Below are 11,248 nucleotides of genomic sequence, written 5' to 3'. Positions count from 1 at the left end.
GTTTGGTTATTTTAATTTAATTATCCTTGTAACCTTGGGTTAATTTATTTAACCAATGTCTGATTTCTTATGTTATTGGACTCTTTTGATCATCTTGTAAACTCCTTTTATTGAAGTCCATGGGCTATGGGCCTATTTGCAAAGTCCATCTAGTTAATAGTACTTAATGTGTAAATTGAATCATTTGGAACACACACAAGGAAAACACTCTAAACCCTCCCTCTCTCTCAAAAATCGTCCCTCTCTCTCTCTTTGGGATCAAGAGCAGCCAAGGGGCTGTTTGGAGCTTAATTCTTGTTCATTTCCAGCCTTGATTCGTATTGGTATGAACCTCCTTATCCTTTCTTACAACTTGATTCATAACCTTGTTCTAGTTTTATGATTTCATCTTCACCTCTTCTCCTTCTTATTTTATTTGTAATTGTATGTTATACATCATCTCAAGATCCTATCTTCACCCCATATATGGTGGATGATGGATCTAGGGGATTACATGTGGCAAAAGATCATGGAAACCCTAAAAGGGAGAATGATGATTTTATGTGCTTATGTTTATTTTCATGTTGATTATTATTACATCCTTGAGGCTAAATGAAATCCTAATGATCCCTAACCCTTTTTAGTACCACCATTATCATGGGGACTGAATTGGGATGATGAACACATCTTAAAATGTGTTTCAAAAGGAGAAGGATGGATAAGCCAAAAAGGAATCACGGGTGGCTACGATTCTGTTTTCCATCAGATCTGTAGTCATTTTGTAAAACTCATATCTGGATCTCTAGAACTCAAACGGACCCGAAACCAGTTCCAAAAGTTCACAAATTGAGTTGGCTAACTTTCTTAAGAAGGCCAACCTCACTGATAAGGGCTTTATCTATGTGAAAGAATGGCATCTTTGCTGTTAGGTCTAATCCGGGTCTGTTCTGATATGTCATTTTGTTTTCATCATTTCTAAGGCTTGGAAAAGGATCCAGAGTGATTCCAAGTTTCTATATGTTCCTTATATTATGAATTTAAGATCTGGAGAATATGGGGTGTTATTTCCAATTATAAATTGGTTAGAATGGATCCACAATGTGAATTTTATATCTGGAGTTTGAGAGATGCTTTTCATTCAATTCCAACTCTGAGACTTTCAATTTTATGTCCTTTACTTCTCTTAATTTTCTTTTGGACGAATTCTACTCACAAGTTGGGTAGAATTGGCCAACATCACTTGACTGTATTGTTGGAGACAGAAGTGATACACCAATTTGTAAAATTCATATTTAATTCATCTTTTGGAGTTAGAATGAGTTCTTTATAGTTATGGAATCCTGAGCAATCATAGTTTCCTATAAAATTTAGTTAAAGCTATGTTTCTGTTTTAGATTTTGGAGTAAATCCATTTTGAACAGCAGGTCTGTTTTAGAGACCTTGCTGTGATTACTCTTTTCTCAACTCGTAGCTTCATTACTTCTCGTTTCTAACCTTTAGTCCTTCTTAGGCGAGGTTTTGAAGTTTGCTCAAGCTTGGTAGCATTATTTGATTGTTAGCCATCCTTAATACTCACTCAAGGTGAGTTCTCTCACACCTTTGTATTGATGATTGTGTTTGCTAGTTAGCTCGTGTGTGATTATTTGAATTTATACTATATAAGTGTTGTTTTAATTCGTACATGTGCACTGTATGTAACTAATTATGGATATGGGGACACCACCAAAGGATACGGATTTACCGGTGCGGTGGGTAGGTAAGATCACCAACGTAATACTCTTCGTGAGGTGCGGTGATTAGGGCCAAATGATACGGGATCTTCTCGGTGCGGTTCAAACCTACAAGTCCTTCTCGTAATATAGACATTGATTCGTTCTTTGTCTTTATCATTATAATTGGAAAATGGATTAGGGCTAGTAAATATGAATGTTAGTACAATGTCTGTGTTTGAATTCACTAAGCTTCGTGCTTACGTTTTTCCCTTATAACTTTTCAGGTGCTAAGATTAAAGAGGCTAAGGCTTGACATGGAGCATCGGGACATCGCTACTAGTTATTTTGTTGGGACCTTATTATTATTATTACTTCCGCACTTATTTTATATGATTATTAAGTTGATGGATTATGTTATGACTATTTCAGTTGTTTTAATTTAATTTAAGATGGGTTTTAAAAGTTTAAAATTTTTGCAAAAAAAAAAAAAAAATTGGGTGTCACAAGTTGGTATCAGAGCCACAGTTTGAGGGAACTAGGCATTCTTGTGGATGTTCTAGACTCAAATTTGAGGCTCTATAATAGTTTATTCTCTTTTTTAAAAGATTTTTCAAATTTTCTGAAGACTAGTAGTGAAAGATGTCGCGGTGTGCCAGTCGGCCAGCCAAGTAAGCCTTATTTCTTATGTTAAATGTTTATGTTAAATTGTTGACTATGAATTGGATTCTACTAGCCTTAAAATATTAGATTACACACTTAGTTAGTGTTAACATGTGAGAGAGTTGTAAAATTAACGACTAGAGCGAACTGGAAATTTTGAAACTAGACGCGAATGCGAAATTGGAACTTGTGTGGAAGGTAGTAGAAGGGCCCCTACTATTTGAAACATCGGTGCCGGTTTCGAGTCGGGGCAAGGTTGAAAAATTTTCGGCAAGCTGAGTGTTTTGTCTTCCTAGAAATATCTAGGCTGAATTGTTTCTAAGATTTTCCTTCTTCTGTGGATACCAATGGCTCCGCCTGCTCGACTTAATCAGCTCCAAATGGAGCAAGTTAGGGATATTGTCGCTGAGGAATTCAATAACGGTTTCAACGAACTAATCCCGGGTGTGACCAACGACATAATCAACCAATTCGGTGCTCTTCTGGATGAGCGTCTCGCGGCTATTCCCGGGGAAGCGTTACTGTCTCTGCCTGTTCAGGATTCGGCATACTACTTCGAGAAGTTCAACAAGTGTAGCTCTCCTCTTTGGAATGGTGAATCCGACCCAGTTGCTACTAAGCCCTGGGTGTCAGATATTGAGGGCGCCTTCATAAGTGTTGGGTGTCCGGACTAGTACAAAGCAGTGATCGCCATGAATCAGCTGTGAAAAAGGGGAAAGACATAGTGGAACACCATCTATTGAACGAAGACGAAGTGAGGGCCATGTCTTGGGCCCAATTTGTGGAGAGGTTCGAGGCACAATATGTGCCTAAGGTGGAGCAGCAGCGGATGCAGCAAGAGTTCATGGCCTTACAGCAGACTACCGAATCCGTTAGTGACCTGAACGCCAAGTTCTTGGAGATGCTATCTTTTTGCCCCTCGTTTGCTGGGAACGAGGCCTGGTTAGTCAGCCGGTACACGGCCATCCTACGTATCAAGATTCGGGAATTTGTTAGCATGCAGAAGTTCTCGAATTTATCTGCGATCATGAATGTAGCGAGGAGGAGGGAAGTCGAGTTACAGACCCAGTCCAAGAGGAAGGCCAATGACACCTCTTCCAAGACATCCAGAGATGCCCAGAAAACGCAAAAGCAGGGTAGTAAGTCAAGGTATGAGTATAGGACGTCTTATGGGCGAGAAAAATATGTTGATATGCTACAACTACAAAAAGCTAGGGCATCATTGGAAGAATTGTAGGGATCCCCCTGCGAGTGCAGTACCTCATATTACTTCTACAATTCCCGTCTGCTATCACTGCAACGAGACGGGACACAAGAAGCCTGAATGCCCGAAGTTGAAGACTGGTAAAGGAGACAGGGGTACAAATCCTGCAATTGCATCATCCTCTAAGGGAACCATTATGGTGACACGAGGTCGTGCTCACCAGATGACTGTGGAGGAGCCGGTGATTACAACGACAGTGGCAGACACTTATTTGCTAGATTCCAAGCCCGATGTTGTTATGTTTGATAGCGGTGCTACCCATTCTTTTGTATCTCACACGTTTATTAATCGTTTGGGGCGTAGTATCGGAAAATTGGCTCACCCAATGGTTGTCGATGTTGTCGACAACCGCACTATTTATGTCACGGATGTCTATCGGGGTTGCACTCTCGAGTTTTTTGGAGTTGAATTCCCTATTGATCTTATCCCTATTGCGATGCGAGAGCTCTGCGTTATCGTAGGCATGGATTGGCTTGATGCGTTTGATGCGGAAATCCACTGTCGTAAGAAGCAAGTTCGTGTTCGAAACCCTAGAGGTGGAGAACTTATTATTCAGGGGGACATTCCCCGCCTGGCTATGGCTTCTTGCTCTTCTGCTATAGCACTAGACGACGTTCCTATCGTTTCCGACTTCAACGATGTCTTTCCGTAGGAACTCCCTGGCTTGCCACCTGTTCGGCAAGTGGAGTTTCGCATTGATTTGGTGTCAGGTGCGACTCCGGTAGTGAAATCTCCTTACCGCTTGGCACCACCTGAAATGAAAGAGCTCCAAGATCAACTTCAAGAACTAAGTGATAAAGGGTTTATACGGCCAAGCTGCTCGCCTTGTGGTGCTCCTATTCTCTTTGTGAAGAAGAAAGATGGATCCCAGCGAATGTGTATTGATTATAGGGAGCTAAAAAAGCGCACGATAAAGAATAGGTACCCATTGCCACGTATTGACGATCTTTTCGATCAGCTTCAGGGAGCATCTTGGTTTTCCAAGATTGATTTACGTTACGGTTACCATCAGATGCGGGTTCGTGAAGAAGACATTGAGAAAACAGCATTCCGTACTCACCCTCTGACATTGAGAAAACGGTATTAAGGTCGATCAAGCCAAGGTTAATGCGGTTAAACAATGGAAGATTCCAAAAACACCTTTTGAAATTCGCAGTTTCTTGGGTTTAGCCGGTTATTACCGGAGGTTCATTGAAAATTTCTCTAAAATCGCCTTACCACTCACCCGATTGACCAAGAAATCAATGAATTTCGTTTGGGGCCCGGAGCAGCAGCTGGCGTTTGATGAGCTAAGGAAACGATTGTGTGATGCTTCGATTTTGGCCTTACCTGATGGGGTTGAGGATATGGTGGTTTACTGTGATGCATCGCTTCAAGGTCTTGGTGCCGTGTTAATGCAACGAGATAGGGTGATAGCCTATGCCTCCCGACAGCTGAAACCCCACGAACGAAACTACCCCACTCATGATTTGGAGCTTGGGGCTGTTGTTTTCGCTCTTAAGATTTGGAGACACTATCTCTATGGAGTGAAGTTTATCATATACACTGACCATAAGAGTCTAAAATATTTGTTCGAGCAGCGGGATTTGAATATGAGGCAGATCCGATGGTTGGATGTGGTAAAAGATTATGATTGTGAAATTCACTACCACCCCGGTAAAGCTAATGTGGTAGCTGATGCTCTTAGTCGTAAACAATCTGCCGAACCGATTCGAGCTAAGTGTCTCTGGATCACGATGGTGTCGTCTTTGTTAGATCTAATCCGGGACGCCCAAAATACGGCAATACTGGAGGAAAACATCAGGCGTGAGAAGATTGGGAAAGAGTTGCCTAAGATGGAACGAGACGGGCGGGGTTTGCTTACTCGCTACGGTAGGGTTTGGGTTCCATATACCGGGGGAAATCGGAAAACCCTAATGGATGAGTCTCATAAGTCAAAATTTTCTATCCATCCTGGTGCTACTAAAATGTATCGGGACCTTCATGAGGCTTACTGGTGGCATGGAATGAAGAATGATGTGGCTCGATTTGTTGAAGAATGTATGACCTGTCGGAAGGTCAAGGCGGAACACCAGAAACCGCATGGGAAGTTGCAACCATTGGAGATTCCTGAATGGAAATAGGAGCATCTAACCATGGACTTCATTACAAAACTTCCTAGAACTGCCCGAGGATCAGATACGATATGGGTGATTGTTGATCGTTTGACTAAGAGTGCTCACTTTCTGGCTATAAAGGAGAGCTCATCGGCGGAGAAATTAGCCGAGATCTTTGTTCGGGAGATTGTCTCATTACATGGGGTGCCCGTTTCTATCGTCTCCGATCGAGACACCCGATTTACCTCTCGGTTCTGGAGGAAGTTTCAAGAGGAATTGGGCACACGATTACATTTTACTACCGCCTTCCATCCGCAGATAGACGGGCAGAGTGAGCGGATGATTCAGACCTTGGAGGACATGCTTAGGGCATGTGCGATTGATTTTGGGGGTAGTTGGGATGACCATCTACATCTAGCTGAGTTTTCTTATAACAACAGCTATCACTCGAGCATTAAAATGCCTCCGTATAAAGCCTTGTACGGGAGGAAGTGCAGGACGCCCGTTTGTTGGGGCGAGGCTGGGCAGAGGGTGCTTGGGAGTACCGATATCGTGCTGCAGACTACGAAGAAAATCCAAGTGATTCGGGATCATTTGGTCACAGCGAGCAGTCGTCAGAAAAGTTATGCCGACAAAAGACGCTCCAATATTGAGTTCCAGGTGGGAGATTATGTGTTGCTTAAAGTTTCCCCCTGGAAAGGTGTGATTCGATTTCGGAAGCGGGGAAAGCTCGGACCCCGATTCATTGGACCCTACAAGGTCATAGCTCGTGTGGGGAAGGTGGCTTACCGTTTAGAGCTTCCTGACGAGCTTAGTCTAATTCATAATACATTCCACGTGTCTCAGTTACGAAAATGCGTTGTTGATGAGACCGTTGTGATACCACTGGAGGACATACAAATTGACGAGCGTCTCAATTATGTTGAGAAACCAATCGCTATTTTAGAACGAAAGACGAAAGCTCTCCGCAACAAGACTATAAACCTGGTTAAGGTGCAGTGGCAACATAGGAAGGGTTCGGAATGGACTTGGGAACCGGAATGCAAGATGCGGGCTCATTATCCGGATCTGTTTCTAGGTGTTGACTTCGAGGACGAAGTCCGTTCTTAGTGGGGGAGAGTTGTAACGCCCCGTGTTTTCTCGGTACGTTTGGTTATTTTAATTTAATTATCCTTGTAACCTTGGGTTAATTTATTTAACCAATGTCTGATTTCTTATGTTATTGGACTCTTTTGATCATCTTGTAAACTCCTTTTATTGAAGTCCATGGGCTATGGGCCTATTTGCAAAGTCCATCTAGTTAATAGTACTTAATGTGTAAATTGAATCATTTGGAACACACACAAGGAAAACACTCTAAACCCTCCCTCTCTCTCAAAAATCGTCCCTCTCTCTCTCTTTGGGATCAAGAGCAGCCAAGGGGCTGTTTGGAGCTTAATTCTTGTTCATTTCCAGCCTTGATTCGTATTGGTATGAACCTCCTTATCCTTTCTTACAACTTGATTCATAACCTTGTTCTAGTTTTATGATTTCATCTTCACCTCTTCTCCTTCTTATTTTATTTGTAATTGTATGTTATACATCATCTCAAGATCCTATCTTCACCCCATATATGGTGGATGATGGATCTAGGGGATTACATGTGGCAAAAGATCATGGAAACCCTAAAAGGGAGAATGATGATTTTATGTGCTTATGTTTATTTTCATGTTGATTATTATTACATCCTTGAGGCTAAATGAAATCCTAATGATCCCTAACCCTTTTTAGTACCACCATTATCATGGGGACTGAATTGGGATGATGAACACATCTTAAAATGTGTTTCAAAAGGAGAAGGATGGATAAGCCAAAAAGGAATCACGGGTGGCTACGATTCTGTTTTCCATCAGATCTGTAGTCATTTTGTAAAACTCATATCTGGATCTCTAGAACTCAAACGGACCCGAAACCAGTTCCAAAAGTTCACAAATTGAGTTGGCTAACTTTCTTAAGAAGGCCAACCTCACTGATAAGGGCTTTATCTATGTGAAAGAATGGCATCTTTGCTGTTAGGTCTAATCCGGGTCTGTTCTGATATGTCATTTTGTTTTCATCATTTCTAAGGCTTGGAAAAGGATCCAGAGTGATTCCAAGTTTCTATATGTTCCTTATATTATGAATTTAAGATCTGGAGAATATGGGGTGTTATTTCCAATTATAAATTGGTTAGAATGGATCCACAATGTGAATTTTATATCTGGAGTTTGAGAGATGCTTTTCATTCAATTCCAACTCTGAGACTTTCAATTTTATGTCCTTTACTTCTCTTAATTTTCTTTTGGACGAATTCTACTCACAAGTTGGGTAGAATTGGCCAACATCACTTGACTGTATTGTTGGAGACAGAAGTGATACACCAATTTGTAAAATTCATATTTAATTCATCTTTTGGAGTTAGAATGAGTTCTTTATAGTTATGGAATCCTGAGCAATCATAGTTTCCTATAAAATTTAGTTAAAGCTATGTTTCTGTTTTAGATTTTGGAGTAAATCCATTTTGAACAGCAGGTCTGTTTTAGAGACCTTGCTGTGATTACTCTTTTCTCAACTCGTAGCTTCATTACTTCTCGTTTCTAACCTTTAGTCCTTCTTAGGCGAGGTTTTGAAGTTTGCTCAAGCTTGGTAGCATTATTTGATTGTTAGCCATCCTTAATACTCACTCAAGGTGAGTTCTCTCACACCTTTGTATTGATGATTGTGTTTGCTAGTTAGCTCGTGTGTGATTATTTGAATTTATACTATATAAGTGTTGTTTTAATTCGTACATGTGCACTGTATGTAACTAATTATGGATATGGGGACACCACCAAAGGATACGGATTTACCGGTGCGGTGGGTAGGTAAGATCACCAACGTAATACTCTTCGTGAGGTGCGGTGATTAGGGCCAAATGATACGGGATCTTCCCGGTGCGGTTCAAACCTACAAGTCCTTCTCGTAATATAGACATTGATTCGTTCTTTGTCTTTATCATTATAATTGGAAAATGGATTAGGGCTAGTAAATATGAATGTTAGTACAATGTCTGTGTTTGAATTCACTAAGCTTCGTGCTTACGTTTTTCCCTTATAACTTTTCAGGTGCTAAGATTAAAGAGGCTAAGGCTTGACATGGAGCATCGGGACATCGCTACTAGTTATTTTGTTGGGACCTTATTATTATTATTACTTCCGCACTTATTTTATATGATTATTAAGTTGATGGATTATGTTATGACTATTTCAGTTGTTTTAATTTAATTTAAGATGGGTTTTAAAAGTTTAAAATTTTTGCAAAAAAAAAAAAAAATTGGGTGTCACATCGTCATAAATCGGAAATCAGGAAAAAACAGATGGACAGAGAGAATGATCCATGTATCAGTCCATATGATATATAGAATGGAGGAATATATGATCCATTATCTAAATGACACATCATTGACTAGGTCAGAGTTCGACAACAACTTTTAAGAGCTATGATTGCTAGTCGGGTTGGATTCATGCTGACAATGATAGTTATTAGACTTATCCAAGTGGGAGACTGTTGGATTATTTTCTAAGTCCATAACTATTATTGGTATGTACTTGAACCAAGAGTAGCATGGTCCATTTGGGTTCCATATCATCAGGACAATTTGATAGGATGGACCTTTGAGAAGAAGTTTTTTTATGGTTTATTAATATATTATAAGTTCTAATATATTAATATGAAATCATATTGTTTAATTAGTATTGATCATGAATTAATTTGGAAATAATTTTGTGATAAAATAAAGACTAAATAAATATAAGGGGTTGATTTGGTAAATCATTCATTCTTATAAAGTGGGCTTATGATCTAGAGTTCTTCATGTTGGGCTAAACCCATGTGGTAACCCATGGATACTCCATCAAGGTTTCAACCCATGGAGCATGAGGGATATGGAAAGTCATTAGGGTTTACATGGTGTAACCCTAGTTTGCCACACTATATGAGAATCCCTCTAGCTCATGAAATCGGCACTTAAGTGGAATAATAGAGGGCTAGCCGATTTGTGTGTGCAAGGAATCTCTTCTCAAGTTATCCTTTGTTCTAGGTGTGTTGTGATTTCATTTGAGGCATTCATACTATTGGTGCTAAGCTCTTAAAGGCTAAAGGTTCAAGGTTTCCAACAAGATACAAAAAAGGTATGTTATCTAACTTGTTTTATTACCCAAGTATCAAGTTTTGTATGCTAGTTAGGGTAATACCTTGGAAAGTTCAAGTTTGCATGTATAATAGAGAAAACATAGATCCACAGTATTTAGGGTTGCATGTACACCTTAGGAGTGTTAGAATGCTCAAAACCCTTCACTTAATGGATCAATCTCTTAACTCCTAATCCCAAGAGCTCCAAAGCTCATATATGAATCATCACAAGGTCTTGATGGATAAAGTTTCCAACTTTATCTCTTAAGACACCCTAATAAGCCAAGATCTATATTCCAAAATTCTTAATGTTTGCACCAAAGGCATAAACACCAAAATGATTCATCCAAGACCATTTTTCAAACCAGTACCATTGTCTAGAAACCCAAATAAGCACCTAAAGACCACTTTTCAAACCAAGAACAAGAATATTGGAACTAAAAAGCTCATAAAAGAGCTATAACAAGATCTTGATAAACACTTAGCAAGGTTGAGACTTTATACCTCCACAAGGTCTTAACTATGATGAAGATGTTGGATCTAAGTTGGAACAAAGATAACAAACTACAAGATGAGCTTCTTCTTCCTTCAATCCTCACAAAGATGGCTTCTCACACACAAATACACTAATGTTTGGGGGTAGGGATCCATTTCAGAGGACGAAGGTTGCCAAATGAGGCAACCCTAAGAGTTAGTGCCCTTAAAAAAGGAATAAACCCAAAGGTATAGGGTTTGCACAGAAATGGTCGCACGCCATGGGAAATAGGTTGCAACATCGTGGCAGTACGTAGCTCCGTGTTCTTAATCGGACGATTGCCACATCGTGGGGCCTTAGGCACCTTGTCGTGGCCCACCAAAAACCTTCATAATTAATAATTAAAAATAATTAACTTTGGAAAAACATTAACTGGAAATGGATGTTACATTTTATGGTGCTATTGGTGTGGTTATTTTGGTACATTTTGGTTACACTTTGATACCATACTTACTGATGTGTTAATGCTTGAACGTTCTATCATATTTTCAAACTTTAATACCATACTTTCATTAACAACATAATTTATTACAAACATGATTAAATCAAATTACAACAAAATCTCCCTGTTTTTCTACTAATACCCTTGATCCCTTGATCGACAACCCCGTATTTGTCTAACCCTAACACCTAAACAGGCCAAATACAAAATATAATAATCACAAACATGAACCAACTTGTAAATAGATACATTTTCATCTTGAAACCTTCATCCTTCAACGCATTGTAATTTACCACCAATATGTTGTTCGTGCTTATCAATATATTGCATCATTCCTCTACCATATTGATACTTCTTAACAAACCATTGCAC

The 11,248-nt window shown here is 39.7% G+C and overlaps 1 protein-coding gene across 1 annotated transcript; it reads left to right on the top strand.

Annotated features, from left to right (window-relative positions):
- Positions 1-3,535: 3,535 nt before the first annotated feature.
- On the top strand, positions 3,536-4,267 carry LOC145095433 (uncharacterized). Its single transcript, XM_079033314.1, has one exon. The coding sequence runs from the start codon at positions 3,536-3,538 to the stop codon at positions 4,265-4,267; it is 732 nt and encodes a 243-aa protein (XP_078889440.1).
- The last annotated feature ends 6,981 nt before the right edge of the window (positions 4,268-11,248 follow it).

Source organism: Lactuca serriola, chromosome 3, assembly GCF_051521515.1.
Source record: "Lactuca serriola cultivar US96UC23 chromosome 3, Lser_US96UC23_V15, whole genome shotgun sequence".
In the NCBI taxonomy this organism is placed as follows: domain Eukaryota; kingdom Viridiplantae; phylum Streptophyta; class Magnoliopsida; order Asterales; family Asteraceae; genus Lactuca; species Lactuca serriola.
Note: the sequence above shows the minus strand (reverse complement) of the source record. Positions and strands in the feature narration are given on the sequence as shown.

What these genes read in the sequence shown, in the direction of transcription:
- LOC145095433 (XM_079033314.1), top strand. Translation starts at nt 3,536, where the DNA reads ATGTTGATATGCTACAACTACAAAAAGCTAGGGCATCATTGGAAGAAT.